This window comes from Sphaerodactylus townsendi, linkage group LG04 (genome assembly GCF_021028975.2).
Source record: "Sphaerodactylus townsendi isolate TG3544 linkage group LG04, MPM_Stown_v2.3, whole genome shotgun sequence".
Classification (NCBI taxonomy): domain Eukaryota; kingdom Metazoa; phylum Chordata; class Lepidosauria; order Squamata; family Sphaerodactylidae; genus Sphaerodactylus; species Sphaerodactylus townsendi.
Window position 1 is genome coordinate 156,903,494 of NC_059428.1, and position 18,072 is coordinate 156,921,565.

Here is an 18,072-nt window from a genome sequence, read left to right on the forward strand (position 1 = left end):
CTGCACTATTATGCTCAGGGCGGTGTATGCCCTGCCCTCTCCCCACCAATTTCACCAAACAACAATCTTGTGAGGTAGGTTTAGCTGAGAGAGAGGCCAACCCAGTGAGCTTTAAGGGTGAGTGAGGATCCAAACCTGCCTCCTTATCTCGGCCAACGCTCCAGCCTCTCGGTACCAGATCACTTCTGTGCGTACTGCAACAAGGGCATTTTGGAGGAGCCAATCAATAAGGGATAAATGCTCATCCTTCCGACACTCACGGATTGCAAAAACCTATTCCCCAAACAAACACCTCTGAGCTTATCACACTTGAGCAGCCTCAGAGACAGTTTGCCCCTCCATTTAATACCACAGAGCTTCCGAATGGCAGTTTCCGCAGCTAGGATCAGGAAGGAGATCTCTTAATCAGAGATAGAGGGGTTTATGTAAGCTTTTCAAAGCCCCCGGAGAGTATTGTCTCTATCCCAATGTCCATATATAATAATCCCTCACTTACCCTCACAATCTTGGGAATCTCTCTTGGCTTCATTGTGAATTTCTCCTTGGCTTCACAATGCGTTTTCTGGGTTGCTTCCAATGTCCTGATTAGATAAATGTTCTCCCTATCATAAAGTCTTATCTAACACTTTGTGTCCACCTGCAACAACAGAAGAATCTTTTCAGGACCGACTTGCACTCAAAATTTCCACAGGCCCTTCTTTCCAGCCCACTAAACAACAGAAAGACACACCCCCTTCAATTTTGTCCTTTTCTCTTCCTCTTTCAGCCCCAAGTCTAGAAGTGATTTCTGTTGGAACTAATTTTCTTTGCTCACGTCTCAAATCCAGCCACCTCTCACTAAAGTTTTTAAGCTGCTTGGATTTCAAATTTCTACCCTCCAAAACTTCTTTTGTACCCGAACTTTCCCTTTCTCACTTAACTGCAAATTACCAGGTGAAGCCCCTCCGGAGCCACCAGGAACTTGTAAAGTTTTGAACTTTTTAAGCTCCTGTTGACATTCCAGATTCTCTCCTGCCCTTTTACGTTGGTTTCCCGTCAAATCCAACTTGCCCGGACCTTGCGAACAATTCACAAACTTCTAGACAAGCAGGGGAAGTTAAAGCGACCAAAGCGTCTCTAGGAGAAAGCAAAGCAAAACATAAGCTCGTGGTCTAACTCCTTCGGTGCATCAGAAGGTTGCTGGTGCTTAGTGCAATCCCAGCCTACCTGTTCTAGTGCTGGGCTGCTGTTTCCAGCTCAAAAAGAACTTCTGCATATGACATTCTCTCTTCCACTTCCCCGACTGGGTAACCAAGGTGACAGCATTATTGTTGCCAGGCGACACAAGAATGATTCCTTTTTCTTTGCTCTTCTCCCACCCACCACTTCGTCCTCTGACGGCCAGAGTTGGCTGGACAACAGCTCACTCCAGGTCTGAAACACAGTGATTCTTAATAACTGAAAGGTATGATTTGCTTGGTCAGTGGGTTTGAAAGGGGGAAGATGGGTGATTGACAAAAGACAGGCCTGAAATAAGGAAACAACAGGGGACACACCAGCACGCTCTAACACAGCGATGGTGAACTTTGGGGGCTCAGCGTATCAAAAACCTGGAAAATGCCTAACTTGACCCTGCTTGGACCCCTCCTGCGTCCAAACGAAAGAGAAACAGTTATTTACATATTCAGTTGTTTAAAAAATGCAGTCCAATGATGTGTGGTGCTGTGTGTTATACAAAGAAACATCAGATAATTATAAAAATAACTCAGACGGGGAAGACTAGCTATCGGCGGGTGCAAGGGAATGCTGGGACGTCACCCAAAACGTTGTGGGATGTCACCTTTGACACACGTGTCATAGGTTCGCCGTTACGGCCCTAATATTTCATGCAGGAATGGGTTGTGAATGGGTTGTGATTCACACCAAAATTTCAGATACTGAATCAAGACTGAATGTGGACGCTGATTCTGTCTCTCCATTGCGCCTTTCAGGTTTTTCTTTCTTTTCCCAGAGATAACCAGGCATCTTTTTGGGCGGGGGGGCGGGGGGGGGATTGGAGGTTTGTTAATTGATTTTGAATTTTTTGACCAACTGACCTTTATTAGGCATATCAGTATTTTTTGATTATTTGACTGCGATTTACTTTTACTGTGAATTATTTTTTAACTTTTGCTGGAAGCTACAAGGAAAGGTATAGCGGCCATGCGCTCTCCAGCCCCGCCCCCCACGCTGACCACATAATCCTGTGCCAGCCAGCCCTTAATGGCCTGGCCTTTTGACCATGTGGCCAGAACTGGACCAGCTCCCCGCCTTCCCAGAACAGCAGTGGCGGCCCAAGGTACAGGAATCAACTTCAGTTTCATCAACATCACAACCAGAGAACCAACAAGCAGTAACAGAATTGACACCCACTTGGGCCGCAATTATCTGTCATTGAATACTTTTTATCAGAAAGTATTTAGGAGATGCACACGACCCATCTCTGCTGAGGCTACATCAAAGCCGTGGGATTGTTTTTCAGAGCTAATTGCAGTGCTTGAATTAAACCCTGTCAGAAGATTTGGGCCGGGAGAACAAAATGCAACAGGAGAGCGACTTATAGAATTCTGCGAAGACAACAATTTGTTCATTGAAAACCCGTTTCAGGCAACCAAAGAGATGATTGTATACGTAGACTTTACCAAATGACCAACATAAAAATCACATAGATTATATAATTGGAAGCAGAAGAGGGAGACTTGACGGCACTTTACACAAAAAAAACCTGGGGTGCTTTCCCATAATAAGCTAATTAAATCTCTAGGGCACGGCCTAGATTGACTGGCCCAAATTCAGACTCTTCTCTCCTTTCATCAACTCTGTGAGGCAAGTCGGCTTCAGAAAGAATGACAGTGTTGTATACAGAGTCGCACCTATTTCTGCCTACTGAAAACAAGGCACTTTGATCGGAATAACTATTTCAGATTGTCCTGTGAGTTGCTCAAAGACACCCAATTCAGTTTCATGACAGGCAGGGATTCGGGAACCCTAGTCCCAATCATTTTAATATGCCAACTCCAATGCCACTTTGGCCCTCTAAACACCGAACAATTTTGCCTTTCTTTTAAAAAGACGAAGAGTGCGAACCAACTATGATAACAGGATATTAACAACGGTCACACTCGCACGATTATTTGTACGTTTCTTGCCTTTAAACCCCGCATTTCTTCCCAGTGGGGACCCAAAGCAGCTCACATCGTCCTCCTGTTCTCCACTTTATCCTTACAACAGCCCTGCAGGGTTGCCCTATCTGCCCCAGCTGCTGACGAAAGATGTGGGGTACAGTTTGCCAGATCCAGGTTGGGAAACTCCCGGAGATTCGGGAAATGGAGCCCGGGGAATGTAAGGACTTCCGTAAAGGACAACGCCGTACAGTCTACCCTCCCGAACATCCATAAACTGTCATTCCAGAGGAATAACTCTGCAGTTAAGCTCTGTCATTTGGAGATAAACTGTCATTCCAGTTCCCACCTGTAAAACAGCATCCCCAGCAAACTATATTAGGCCATTTGCTTTTTTACCGTCTTCTAGCAGAATCTACACCAGTGGTGGCGAACCTATGGCACGGGTGCCAGAGGTGGCACTCAGAGCCTTCTCTGTGGGCACGCGCAAACAGAGCCCCCCCCCCCCCTCACACACACATACATCTAGGCTGGCCTGAACCACTGTGCTCAATTATTAGCATTAATCCTAAGACCTAGTTTTGGGGACGCAATGAAGGTAACCATGTTAAGCGCTGTTAAGCCCCACTGATTTTCATGCGAAGAACTAAAGCGTGATCCTTTACCTGGGAGTAAGCTCAGTTGCTGGCAATGGGGCTTGCTTCTGAGTAAACCCTCCTAGAGTCGTGATTCACCCATTGGATGAGTTGCACGGTTGCTTCAAAGCAAAACCACCGACTACCACCAAGCTTACTCCTGAGTAACGCACGCCTCGCAGTCAACCTTTCTAAACTAAAACCTCAGCATTCAGGTTAAAGTGCCTTGTGATAAATAAGTGGGTTTTGGGTTGCAGTTTGGGCACTCGGTCTCGAAAAGGTTTGCCGTTGCTGATCTACACACTCCGCTCTCCTTTCCATCCCACACATCCATAGGTGTCAAACTCGCGGCCCTCCAGATGTTATGGACTACAGTGCCCATCATCCCCTGCCAGCATGATGCTGGCAGGGGGGGTGATGGGGAACTGTTATAACTCTGGAAGAGCATGCTGGTATTACCATCTGTCCCGATAAAATATATATATATATACATTATTTCTCCCAGTCCAGTCTTCTCACCCAGGGGGCCTCCAACCGCCTGGCCTCTCTTCATCCCCTCCTCAATCCATTCCCTCTCCCTCACAACAACCCTATGAGGTCGGCCAGGCTTGGGAGGGCGCGACAGGCCCCAGCCCGACACGCTAACCACTCCACCCTACTGCCTCTCCTCCTTTGCTCTACATGGGCCTGTGCCACGACGAGCGAGGCGAGGCGGGATCTCTTTTTTTTGGAGGCCGCTCCTCACGAGGGCCGGCCCGGCGTGTCAAGGAGGCGGCGTCCGCCTCAGCTCCAGCCCACAGGCCCGGGCGGGGGAAGGGCCTGGCCGGTGACGCTCGCCCCGGCCCCGCTTGAAAGGCGCCCTTCGGGGGACGACGGCCGGGCATGAGGCCGGGGAGCCGCACTCGGAGCCGGGCTGAGGTAAACGGGGGAGGCCTTCCTCCTGGCGGAGGGGGGAGGGAGCGGCGGGCGGGCGGGCGAGGCGGGAAGGCGGGCAGCCCATTCACCTTGAGGGGCCGGGTTGGCTCCCCTGGGGCATGCAGCAGCCTGAAATGCAGCCTGGCGCCCACGTGATCCAGGCGGGTGCTCCGCTCCAAAGGGATGCACACGGCAGCCCCTTGACTCGCAGAGGAGTCCCCTAGAGTTCACTGGTTTGGCACGCCGCCGTGCCGCGCCGGGCAAAGTCGCTCCAGCCAGGGGGTCTGCAACCTGCGGCTCTCCAGATGTTCGTGGACTACAATCGGCCACGCTGGCAGGGGCTGGTGGGATTTGTAGTCCATGGACATCTGGAGAGCCGCAGGTTGCAGACCCCTGCACCACAGATGTCAAACTCCCGGCCCTCCAGATGTTATGGACTACAGTTCCCATCATCCCCTGCCAGCGTGCTGGCAGGGGATGATGGGAACTGTAGTCCATAACATCTGGAGGGCCGCGAGTTTGACACCTATGCCCTGCGCGGTCCAGGCTGAGCCTGTTGGGGGTCGGTGGGGGGCAATGGCAAAAATGTGGGTTCTTTGGGCACACTGTACAGCAGCGTGGAAAGGTAGATCTGGAAGTGAAACTCCCCTCGCCTAGTTCAACTCCCTGCATCAGGCAAGGAATTGACAGCTTTCTGGCCTTGTTGTCAATGGAGAGGCTAACTTCGGGGGTTGGGCAGTCTACAAAATCTAGCAAATAAATTATAAATAAATAAATACACTTGGGACGGGAGCATAAAGGATCATCTGGTCCAACCCGCTGCACAAGGCAGGGGATTCACATCAGCGGCTGCTCCCCCAGTGATGAGCCTGTCGGGGATAGGGCGGGGTGTAAAGTAAAATGGAAATGAAATGAAAAGTGATGTCTGCTCTATGCCCTGAAGAAGGCATAGAAACCCTCCAGGATCCCTGGCTGATCCCTGGCTGATAACTCCTTCCTGACCCCAAAAAGGTGATCGGCATTGCCTTGCTGCTGTTGGCTCCACCAGAGCTGAGCACTGCCGCCTCCTCCCCCCCGCCCCATAATCTGCCTAAATTCTCAGAATTGGCCTTGCTGTCAGATGGCCTCTGCTTAAAAACTTCCGAAGGGGAGCCTGCCACCGGAAGCCGGTTCCGAAGGGAACTGTTTCAACTGTCAGGAAGTTCTTCCTAATGCTTAACCAAAAACTCTTTTGATTTAATTTCAAAACATTGGGAAATTCTAACATCTCATGAATTTTTTGGCTCGTGCTGCTTTTTAACTGAGCATGTTAAGGTACTGGCATAGTTCAGGGTGGTGCTTTGCAAGGAGAAAGAGATGCTGGACTATTCCACTGGGTTTCACCACGCATTATTAGGTTATTGTATGCATGATTCGGTTGTAATTTCATTGCTGCTGTTGTAATACTGTATCTCTGCACTAGATCTATGCTTTCGTCTCATGCCCCCTATGCTATCTTTATCAAGATTTCTGTAATCCTAACACAATATGTTTTAGATGTCTCCCCATATTGATTGTATCAATTTATGCCGGGTAATCCAATTTGAGGCTCAGTGAGGAAAGTGGCCTATAAATAATATAAATAAATGGATAGATAGGGTCTTATAAAATTGCTCAGAGAGACTTTGGGATTCCCATCTAGGAGAGGCTTTTTAAATTCATAGGGGCTCCCAGGGAGACACTGCACATGCTTAATGGAATACTTTCCTCTTCACCGTCACTTCACATCTTCCCAAGTGACTTATCCCTTGTTTTAAGTAAAAATAAATAAATAAGAAGAGTCTTGCTGGATCAAAACAAAGCACCATCTAGTCCAGTTCCTGGGAAGCCCGTGAGTGTAAATGATCCTCCAGGCTCAGAGGCAGTCAATCCCAGTGCCAGGGAGAAAGCATGTGCTGTGGTTGGCCCTCCAAAAGAACTGGCTGGCCCTTTGTGAGACATGATGCTTGCCCAGGTGGACCACTGATCAGATCTAGCAGGCTCTTCTTATGTTCTTGAAGGGGAAAAAAAACAGGTAAGAAGGCTGTTGTTTTTGCACTCCAAACTATGCTCCTTGCAATGGGCATTTGGAGACACACCAGTTTAGTTACTTGTAGTTTGTCTATCTCATGGAGACTCACGGTAGGTTACAAAGTTAGAAAAACATCACTACATGGCATAATGCACAATACGTAAGGTCACGTAAACAATCAACAGCAAACAGTGTAAGACATTCTATAAAGCGTTGCATCAACTGGAGTTTGAAAACAACGGGGCACAAACAAGATAACACATGCAGTAAGCAGTGCAATTAACTACAAACCTATTGCCTTTATGGGCAATTCATTTACTGTAGTCCTGTTTCCTTTATGAATTACACCCTTTTTTGAGCAAACAGGGTTCTTCTAGCTACCATGGCTAATAGTGTTGATGGAAGATAGGAAGAGTGTCTCTTACACAAAAGATTGAAACTGACCTGGAACCTGCTCGGTTTCCCTTCTGCAGCTTGTCGTTCATTATTAACACACCTCTGGGGCAAAAAAGTGCAAGAGATGTGTGTGTTTTTAGTGTCATGTGATGAAACAGTCCATCTCTCCTGCAAGTGCCACATGTCGAAATGGACGGGCAGATTTTGTATTCACAAAATGCTTTCGCTAAGCGCTCAGAGCTGAGTGTCATTACCAAATTGGTGGGAAGTAATTACTACTGTGAATTCATTAACGTGGCACAGAAGGGCGTAATGGCAATGGATCAAAAGCTGGCGTTGCATGTGTATCACTGGATCTAATAGTAAAGTGACAGGTGCCCAGGTAAATGGCAAGCAGCAGTATAAGCAAGCTAACCCACAGACGAAATAGGGATCTTTGTCTACTTGGGGGACTCCCTGGGTGTACACATTTAATAAGCAAGGTACCCACAGGGACTTGTAGGGAAGGGAATCACATTTTCCTGTATATCACCCTCCCCACACCATTTCCTCTTTATCTTCTCCTTTTCATTTCCTTTCTTCCTTCTCAGCCTCCAGCCAACCTGCCTTTTAATCTGTCCTTCATCTTCAACTGTGTTTATTAGTTGTTTATATTCATATATATGGGAGCCAAAGCAGCCTCCATCGTTCTTGTCTCTTCCACTTTATCCTCACAACAACTCTGCGAGGTGGGTCAGGCTGGGAAGGCACAACTTGCCCAAGTTGCTCAGTGAGCTTCCGCAGACAAGTGGAGAGTTGAACTTTGGTCTCTGAAATGAACCACCATGCTGGTTTTCAGGGGGATGACTGCAGTTGAATAGTAGCAAGCAGCTGAGTCATGTTGCCAACTTTGGGTGGGAAAATTCCTGGAGACTTGGGGTTGGAGCTGGGGAGGATGTGATATCGCAAGGGGGAAATCTCAGCAGGGTACAATGCTGCGGAGTCCACCATCCAGTGGTCTCAAGATCAGTTGTAATTTTGGGTTCTCTCCTAGCCTACCTGGAGACTGGAAATCCTACAGCTGTGTCTAAGTGTGGTATGCGAGTCACAGGATAACAATTTGCCTGTGGTTGATGTTGTTGGGCCTGGCCCCAAGGAATCCCCCTGCAAAGGATGCCTGGAATAGCCCTAGAGAGGGCTCTGCCCTTTCCCCTTCCTTTTACTGGCAGAAACCAGGGCTTGAAGGCTGTCAATATTGTTGTGGTAGCAATGTGTACTAGGGGCATTTGTTTCTTGAAACTACTGGCTCTGCTTCTGAAGTTTGTAGAAAGATCTTGTCTGTCCATGGCCCTAGTCTCTGGATTTTCGGCATCCGCAGACAGGACCTTGTTGAGAATTTGACATATTGGTGAACCAACCAAAAGGGGGAGAAAGTATGACAAAATTGCATTCCCATAAGCACAGGTTTCAGCATTCCTACTACCCAGAAGGGATAGCAGGTAGGCTGGGTGAGTCGGCAGGCCAAAACCAGCCGGGCAAGTTCAGCTGCCAAAGACTGCCAAACATAAGAGGAACGAGGGCGGATGCAGAAGTAGGGAGGGGGTGGAGGAGCACACCTGGCGAACAAACACCTGCGTCTCTGAGGAGCAAACTTACCTGGATAAGGGTCCTGTGTCTTTCTGAGGGTATGGCAATTCGACTACTCTTGAGGAAAAGGTGGATCGAGAAGCATCATGTTTTTCACCTTCCACGCTGCATGCTGAAATGGAAGACAGCGAACCGTCCGTCAGTGAAACAAACTGTACTGTAATGTCTATCCTATTTGCCATCTTTCATCTAACACAGGGGTCCCCAAACTTTTTAAACAGGGGGCCAGTTCACTGTCCCTCAGACTGTTGGCGGGCCGGACTAAAAAAAACTATGAACAAATTCTTATGCACAAATGATTGTAAAATGTTTGATTTCACCTTTCAGCCTTTCTGTCATGGTCTATTTTTAGAACAGTGACCAAAGTATGTCAAGTACAGGGTGGGCTCCAAATATTGTTGGGGAGACTGTTAAAAAAAAAAGCAGAACTTTCCCAATGAAGCATTCCCTGTAAAAAAAAAGCAGAACTTTCCCAATGAAGCATTCCATCTAACCCAGGATCAGGTATCTTCCTGGGTTCTTTCCTCCCTAGCAGCCAGCGAGCGATTCGCCAGCCTGGCTGATGCCAATGGGAGTGAGGCAGAACAGAAAGCCTGAGAGCAACACATGGAGTAGCTGAGAGGGAAGGGCGGAGCCGGCGTTGCCACATGTAAGGTTTCCAACTCTGGGTCAGAAAATGCTTGGAGATTTGGGGGTGCCATCATGAAACTGCAATCAACAGCCGTTGGGGCCGGTTCCTCCTCACCCTCGAGCCCCCACTGCACATGAATGGAGCCATCGCCACCATGCCTGGCGGGCCGGATAAATGCCTTCAGGGGGCCACATTTGGCCCCCGGGCCGTAGTTTGGGGACCCCTGATCTAACATCAACATACGTTGTTCTCTGCATCTCATTTGACCCTTACCATGCCTCTGCCAGATAACCAGTCTAAGACACAGAAAAAGCTTAATTGGTTCTGGGTCATGCAGTCCTTTATGGGTTCCCCCCCTCCCATCTTCCCAGTCCTCCCAGTTCTAATCTGATATTCCTACCACTGCACAACACTGCTGTTCTTGCTGCGAGGTCGCTATGGAACAATCTTTGCTTTTAAAAAAGTGCCCTCAGCATTCAGTTGCACAGTGTGGGAGCTAGTAATGGAGAGATTTATCTCATGTGTGTTTTCCCTTCTAGCGGCCATGATAACACAAATGAGATTTTGTGCTTCCTCTAATCAACAAAAAGTTGTGAAATGTTTGATTCATGTTTCATAAGCACCTGTCCCAGATGGGAACGCTTTCAAAAAACGGAGAGTCGTTCCGCCGAATTCAGGCTGGTGTTTATGTTTAAACAAAGAAAGAATGTCTTCAAGTGCCTCGGGTATAATCCACTAGAAGCCTTTTTCCCCATACTGTCCTTGCACAAATGAGTCGGTAACCAGTTTTCGCCGTTTGCTGCCATTCCAGTGGGATTTGTGCAACAGCAAATTCCCTGACGATGATCTTCTTCCTTGGTCAGGTCATAAGACAAACGAACTGACAACCTTCTCAAGAAAGCAGGACCATCCGAGAAACACCTGCACAGAATCGCTGCAATTTTGGGTGGAGTTTCTGTCCAGCAACAGGGTTTTGCAATTGCCATCCTTTTCATTGGAAAACAGTTCCTGGTAGAAGAACCAGTAGGGCGAACGTGCTTTAAACCGAATCTTTGCAGGATTGTTCAAAAGGTAAATTGGAGGAGAGCCATATATGATTTCCACGGAGCAAAGAGCAGGATAAAAAATGTAACAGATGGACAGCCACCTGATTGGCTGGATGCCAGGGGAATGGAGAATGAACAGGGGAGGATGAGAGCTGGCGACAAATTTCTCAGGGTCAGTTCTCCATATTTGCTTGGCCTGCATTTCCATCATCAGGATAAACTGTGGCTTACGAGCTCCACTTAACCATGATGTCTGGAAGCATAAGGCCCAACAAACTGGGGTTCTTCGTGATGTCTGAATGCAACATCCGTGTCTGCTTTTCTGTGTCTGCGATGTTCTTCAGCGTGCATAGAGACAATACACAAGGGCAAAGGAAATTTGCATTCAATATTTATATTATTAAGGTGTGCTTTCGGAGCTTATGCATCCTCCAGTCCTGAAAGTAAATATGTTTTTGATTTTTTTTAGATGCTATACGTTTCAAGTCAATTTTCTCTCCCTCTCATTCTTTTTTTTTTCTTTTTCAGGTTGGGTGGTTGAAAATATATTGATTTGTCCCAGAGGCAGATTCAAGCTTTTGACGGAAAGTTCCATCATGGCGAAAGAAATGAAAGACCTTCAGAAACGCTGGCTCTCCATGATGGAGGCCATAAATAGCAATTCACACGTGAGTTTTGAATTTCACATCAGCGGTCCTAATAACGTTTTTGTCTTGCCCTGGCAAGAAAAAAAATTAAGAGGAACATATCATGCTATTTCCACCTCGTGGGGAAGCTTGTATATGTTTATAGAATTGTCCCTGGGCTGCGTAGATAGTTTTTTCCACTGTGTTTTATTCCAACAACCGTGTGAGGTAGGCTAGTCTGAGTGTATGCATGACCCATTACAATTGATGGCACAGTAGAAATTTGACCTTGGATTTGGCACACTGGATCTTATTTTTATTCATTCATTTATTTATTTATTTATTATTTAGATTTTTATACTGCCCCATCCCCAAGACCATCTTACTAATGGTCTTGAGCCCTGCTGTTCAGTCTGAGTTCGTTGCCTCAGCTGCCGTCCTCACAACGTCTTTGTAAGGCAGGCCAGAGTTGTTGACCAGAAGTCTATCAGCAGAGTTTAAAGTGGTGCTACTCTGGTGAGATGAGAAGGTCTTTAGTCTTCTTGCACTCACTGCAACCTTCTACCACACTTGGAAAAGAAAACTCTCCACTCAAGATGTTCTTTCCATAGGAAGGCTTTTACTTTAGCAGTTGCAAGGTTACACAGGTCTATTCTATGCAAGACTATTATACTATACAGAACACTTCAGCTATAACTAGTTGAACACATAACTGAACTTAGACTCAACTCTCTCTACCTCTAGACTGTGACTCTAGACCAATGACAGGCTGATGTGGGGAAAAGTATCCTGTTGGATGTATGCTTTGTATATGCTATGCTATCTCAACTTAGCATAGCATATAGAAAGCATACATCCAACAGGATACTTTTCCCCACATCAGCCTCTCATTGGTCTAGAGTCACAGTTGAACTAACCAATCATGTTAAAGGTTAATTGTTCCTTCACCCCTAGACTGACTGCCTCCGGCCTTTGCTTTTGCAAACTTCTGCTAATTTGAAATGACCCTTTAGTAAACCTTTCTCTCTTTTTTTATATATCATGACAAAGTCACTGAGAAGCCACCTATCAGCTTTCAAAGAGAAAATGTGAACTTCCCCCCCTTGCATTGCCGCCTGTTCCGAAAGGCACTGAGAACATGGTGACCCTCCCCGACATGTCACCATAAAAATCAGATCTGCAAATAAGTGTAATTGGTTGAAAGCCTCACCAGTAGGTGGGCAACTAATTCATTTTAATTCATTTTTCGCTTTGATCATTGCTGAACACACAGAACTGGATAGCCGTGTTGCATTATTAAAATGTCCTGCTGCAAACGACGACCTTGTCCGCTGTTGTTACTCTTCGAAGAAACCCTGACGATTAAGCCACTGACTGGCCACTGCTCTTGTATTTGGATGGTTCTAAATTTGCTTTTTTAAACAACTAAAAAAAATTTTTGCATGCGTGCAAGGGGCATTATTTTGAGCTCTGTGCAGAACAGAACTTGTCAGACTTTCAAATCTTTTAAAAAGAACTGGGTAATGTCACCTCTTCAACCTTCTCTTCGCCAAACTGAACATACCCAGCTCCCTAAATCTCTCCTCGTAGGGCATGGAGTCCAGACTTCAATCTGTTGATGGCTTTTGAAGAATTAGGTGGTTTCTGGGGTGCTGTGTGGTTTCCGGGCTGTATGGCCGTGTTCTAGCAGCATTCTCTCCTGACGTTTCGCCTGCATCTGTGGCTGGCATCCTCAGAGGATCTGAAGGTGGTTTCCTTTTGAAAGAAGTGCCGCTTCCTCTGTCGGAGTTGATGGGATGTGTGTTTGTGTGGATTCGTTTGTCCGTTTGAAACGATCTTTAAAACCTGAACGCGTTCCTCTTTGTAAATTCACATTGCAGGTTGTTGCTTTCATGAATTCCCGTCTCGGCCAGTACTTGGACCGTCATCCATTCGTCGCCTTTTCCCTGCTGGTCTTCATGGCTGTGTCCGCGGTGCCTGTTGCGTTCTTCCTGATGTTTGCCATTACCACAAGTGTCATTGCCTGCATTGGCATGATCATCGTAGAAGGTATCCCCTTACAACTGGGGAGGAGACGGAATTTCTTCCCCTGTTTAAGAACTCTCTGCTGAAAAAATAGCATGCATTGATCCCTAATACGTGATTTGACCATTCGTCACATTTTTATGATTCCGTTATTCCACTGGGTTTATTTATTTAATCTCGGAGTCAGAAGGGACCACTAAGGTCATCTAATTCAGTCCCCTGCCAGCGCAAGAACTACACCATAATATCCCCAAGGAGTAGGTATCTACACGATATTTAGAAACCTCCAATGACCACCTCACAAGGGAGATGGTTCCAGTTTTGAATGCACCTTGCCGTCAGGAGGTTCTTTCTCAAACTATGGACTGTGACTGTCAGAGTCAGAGGTCTTGAGGTGGGAGAGGATCGGAGTCCCTGTTCTAATCTGGAGAACTGAGTTTGATCCCCCACTCCTCCACCTGAGTGGCAGAGGCTTATCTGGTGAACCAGATGTGTTTCCGCACTCCTACATTCCTGCTGGGTGACCTTGGGCTAGTCACAGCTCTCTCTGAACTCTCTCAGCCCCACCTACCTTATCAGGTGTCTGTTGTGGGGAGAGGAAGAAAAAGGAGCTTGTAAGCCACCTTGAGTCTCCTTACAAGAGAGAAAGGTGGAGTATAAATCCAAACTCTTTTTTTTCTGTATTGTTGAAGGCTTTCACGGCCGGAATCACTGGGGTGCTGTGTGGTTTCCGGGCTGTATGGCCGTGTTCTAGCAGCATTCTCTCCTGACGTTTCGCCTGCATCTGTGGCTGGCATCTTCAGAGGATCTTTTTCTTCTTTACAGTGGTGGAAAAAGGAGACAGTAGCAGAGCTGCCACGTTTCTGTTGCCTTCACCCTTGTTCTTACCCAAGAGTCTTGATAATTTCCAATCATCTGTACTGTACTGTAGCAGGCCATAGATGTAGCCTATACTCGTCACCTCCTGGACTCACACTGTTGATGGGCTTCCAAAAAGTAGAGTGTTTCAAAGTAGTGGTGATGGTGGGAAATGCCATCAAGGCAAGCGTTGTTCAGAGGTGGTTTGCCATTGGTGAGAGAGTTATGGAAGAACTGTTTCTGGCCCGAGGTTCCCCAGCAGGCTTCATGTGCAGGAGTAGGGAATTGAACCCAGCTCTCTAGATTAGAGTCCTGCCACTGACAGGAAGGAAGTTGATTTGTTTGAAATGTGGCGTGGGGGGGGGAAGTTTTACGGACACCTTGGGCCACCAACAAGACAAATCTGTGGGTTCTAGGTCAAATCGAGCCTGAGCTCTCCGTAGAACAGTGGTGGCGAACCTTTGGCACTCCAAATATGGACTACAATTCCCATCATCCCCTGCCAATTGGCCATGCTGGCAGGGGCTGATGGGAATTGTAGTCCATAACATCTGGAGTGCCAAAGGTTCGCCACCACGATCCTAGAAGCTAAAATTATTAAAGTGAGGCTATCGTTCGTGAGTTAGAAGACAAGAGTCACTGGAAAGGATAATAATGCTAGGAAACATTGAAGGCAGCAGGAAAAGAGGAAGACGCAACATAAGATGGATAGACACAATCGAGGAGACCCCAGCCCTCCGTTTCCAAGACCTGAGCGAATCAGTCAATGACAGGAAGTTTTGGAGGTCATTAATTGATAGAGTCACCGTATGTTGGAACTGACTGGATGCCATTTAACACAAGATACCATTTCCTGCTTCTTTTCTAGGTTTTGTAATGTCACTAGGAGGCGTGACCCTGCTTTGCGTGCTTGTTGGACTGGGTTTGATTTCTCTGGCGGTTTCTGTTGTGCTGAGTGTTAGCTATATGGCGCTTACAACCGTGGTGAAGTACTGGTCTGCTCCAAGGTAAGTATTGGTGGGCGTTCTTGAAACCATCTGTATCTGAGTGTTTGGTAGCGGTTTCGAGTTTGCTTCATTTGTTCATCGTGTAATTCATTCAAGAGAAAGGCAGGTGTCTGGGGCATACTTTAAATTTACTTTAAGAACATTTAAACATACTTTAAGAACATTTCTTCACGCAACGCGTGGTTGGTGTTTGGAATATGCTGCCACAGGAGGTGGTGATGGCCGCTAACCTGGATAGCTTTCAAAGGGGCTTGGACAGATTGATGGAGGAGAAGTTGATCTGTGGCTCCCAATCTTGATCCTCCTTGATCTGAGATTGCAGATGCCTTAGTAGACCAGGTGCTCGGGAGCAGCAGCAGCAGCAGAAGGCCATTGCTTTCACCTCCTGCATGTGAGCTCCCAAAGGCATCCGGTGGGCCACTGCAAGTAGCAGAGCGCTGGATTAGATGGACTCTGGTCTGACCCAGCAGGCTCTTTCTTATGTAATTCACTCAAGAGTAAGGCAGGTCTCTGGGGCATACTTTAAGTTAAGCAGGAATAGATCTTCAAGCCTTCTAAATGAACTCTGCCTCGTTTCTCATCTTCAGCGTTCCAAGCCCTGCCCCTTATCAAAATCCCCTTCAGTAGAGAACCAGGGTGCAAGACCATACATCGATAATACTCTTTGCATGCCCTGTTTCTTTGCATGACAGTTGTTCTCCTGTGCCTTGGCTGGAGGCGGGTTTGAAATATAATCCAGTAGATCCTTCATCTGTCTCCTGTCTTTTCCCAGGACTAGGCTGTATCACTGTTTTCTCTTGACAGGGGGCATTGTCTTTCAGTAAGGGGCAATGTCTCAATCCTAGATCACTGAGCTTTGTATCCAGAAGATTGGATTCAGTCCAAGCGCCTCCAATTAAATAATCTTAGGTAACAATGCCCGGGAAGACCGCTGTGGGATCCTGAGAAGATGACCTTGGCCACCAGACTAGATGCTCCAGGAGTCTGACGCAGCATAGATTCTTCTTCATACATTTGTTCCCAGACAGCTATCCTGGAGATCCAGCATGCTGTAGTGGTTAAGAGCAGGTGCACTCTAATCTGGAGAACCAGGTTTGATTCCCCGCTCTGCCACTTGAACTGTGGAGGCTTATCTGGTGAACTAGATTAACTTGTGCACTCCAACACATTCCGGCTGGGTGACCTTGGGCTAGTCACAGTTCTTCGGAGCTCTCTCAGCTCCGCCTACCTCACAGGGTGTTTGTTGTGAGGGGAGAAGGGAAAGGAGATTGTAAGCCACCTTGAGTCTCCTTACAGGAGAAAAAGGGGGGATATAAATCCAAAACTCTTCTTCTGGAAGAGGGAAAAGCTGTTGCTGACCTCAGTCAAAAGCTTGAGCTTTCCGCAGGCTCATTCAAGTTTATACTTTCGTTTCTTCATGTAATTACAGTGGAACCTCGGTTTTCATTGCCTTCGGTTTTCATCGATTTCGGTTTTCATCGATTTTTTCAGTGAAAAATTTGTCTCGGTTTTCATCGAGTTGCCTCGGTTTTCATCGATTTGCAGTAATTTGCAGGGGTTTGTGGAGAAAAATCTGGACAAAGCTGTTGCAGGCCGTGTCTGCAACTTGTTTAATTACAATGTCTTGCCCCATGTCAGACAAATCTTCAAGAGGCATCAGAAACAGACCTCTTTGGACAGCTTTCTGGTGCGACATTGGTCCACTGGCTCTGAAGCTGGTCCTAGTGCTATTGTTTGTTACTGTTTTCAGCATTAAATACTATGTTTATTCACCAAAAATGTGTTTTGGGTATGTTTTTTGGAGTGCCTAGAACAGATTAACTGGATTTACCTTGATTCCTATGGAAAAGTTTGCCTCGGTTTTCATCGGTTTCGGTTTTCATCTATTCTTTTTGGACGGATTTCCAACAAAAAACGAAGTTCCACTCTATTGGCGTTGGTATAGTGGAGAACAGGCTGGAATGTTTGTATAGATAAAAGCTTGCAGCTAACGGTTCCGAATTTGCTTCCCAAATATTCGGCAAGTAACCCTAAAGCTGATGTCGGTCTTTGCAGGCCCATTGGGATGCGAGCCCTCGGATAATGACTATTGAATTGATGATGATTACAATAATTATCATAATGCGATTCCAGTTTTACGCGTAACAGTAGCTGGCTAAGAGGGTGAGAGGGTTGCGTTACAGTGCCACCTGTGGTCTATTTAGTGTTACTGCAGGAATGTCATCCTTTCCTTTTGTGAAGGAGAAAAATCGAAGCAAAAATAGATAAAAATTAGAAACCGGGGGGGGGGGGGAATCGAAGCAAAATAGCTTTAATCCCATAGCAAAAACTACATCTGTGAACCACCAGGCTGGGATCCTAGACTTCTAGGAATCCCTCCTGAGTCCTGGTTTGGTCACACTTTAGTGCCAGAGACTCTGGTTGTACTAGATCCGTGGTGGTGAACCTTTGGCACTCCAGATGTTATGGACTACAATTCCCATCAGCCCCTGCCACCCCCACCCCCCCCCCCCCCCACACCACCCCCCCCCCCCCCCCCCCCCCCCCCCCCCCCCCCCCCCCCCCCCCCCCCCACCCCCACCCCCCCCCCCCCCCCCCCCCCCCCCCCCCCCTCCCCCCCCCGCCCCACCCCCCCCCCCCGCCACCCCCCCCCCCCCCCCCCCCCCCCCCCCCCCCCCCCCCCCCCTCCCCGCCCCCCCCCCCCCCCCCCACCCCCCCCCCCCACCCCCCCCCCCCCCCCCCCCCCCCCCCCCCCACCCCCCCCCCCCCCCACCCCCCCCCCCCCCCACCCCCCCCCCCCCCCACCCCCCCCCCCCCCCACCCCCCCCCCCCCCCACCCCCCCCCCCCCCCACCCCCCCCCCCCCCCACCCCCCCCCCCCCCCACCCCCCCCCCCCCCCACCCCCCCCCCCCCCCACCCCCCCCCCCCCCCACCCCCCCCCCCCCCCACCCCCCCCCCCCCCCACCCCCCCCCCCCCCCACCCCCCCCCCCCCCCACCCCCCCCCCCCCCCACCCCCCCCCCCCCCCACCCCCCCCCCCCCCCACCCCCCCCCCCCCCCACCCCCCCCCCCCCCCACCCCCCCCCCCCCCCACCCCCCCCCCCCCCCACCCCCCCCC

General features: G+C 48.4%; 2 protein-coding genes across 4 annotated transcripts in view; one reads left to right on the forward strand and one right to left on the reverse strand.

Annotated features, from left to right (window-relative positions):
- Nucleotides 1-853, reverse strand: part of DNAH3 (dynein axonemal heavy chain 3) — a 103,026-nt gene extending 102,173 nt beyond the window's left edge. The window contains exon 1 of the mRNA XM_048492850.1: nt 497-853. Coding sequence (XP_048348807.1) covers nt 497-529 — 33 coding nt within the window. The 5' untranslated portion in view covers nt 530-853. The remainder of the gene's footprint in view (nt 1-496) is intronic.
- Nucleotides 854-1,341: 488 nt separating this feature from the next.
- On the forward strand, nt 1,342-15,176 carry LDAF1 (lipid droplet assembly factor 1). Of its 3 annotated transcripts, none has more exons than XM_048494562.1 (5): nt 1,342-1,444; nt 10,257-10,464; nt 10,968-11,107; nt 12,946-13,114; nt 14,817-15,176. In XM_048494562.1, exons 3-5 carry the CDS (start codon nt 11,036-11,038, stop codon nt 14,957-14,959), a joined length of 384 nt encoding a protein of 127 aa, XP_048350519.1. In that variant the 5' UTR covers nt 1,342-1,444; nt 10,257-10,464; nt 10,968-11,035; the 3' UTR covers nt 14,960-15,176. The 3 variants fall into 3 exon arrangements, with proteins under 3 accessions (XP_048350519.1, XP_048350517.1, XP_048350518.1); XM_048494560.1 differs by lacking the exon at nt 1,342-1,444 and adding an exon at nt 4,517-4,693; XM_048494561.1 differs by lacking the exons at nt 1,342-1,444; nt 10,257-10,464 and adding an exon at nt 4,518-4,693 and having other exon boundaries at nt 14,817-15,173.
- The last annotated feature ends 2,896 nt before the right edge of the window (nt 15,177-18,072 follow it).

Coding starts and splice junctions, on each gene's coding strand:
- LDAF1 (XM_048494562.1), top strand. CDS start 11,036: ATGGCGAAAGAAATGAAAGACCTTCAGAAACGCTGGCTCTCCATGATG. Junction 11,108..12,945: donor CCATAAATAGCAATTCACAC/GTGAGTTTTGAA, acceptor TTCACATTGCAG/GTTGTTGCTTTCATGAATTC. Junction 13,115..14,816: donor TGGCATGATCATCGTAGAAG/GTATCCCCTTAC, acceptor CTTCTTTTCTAG/GTTTTGTAATGTCACTAGGA.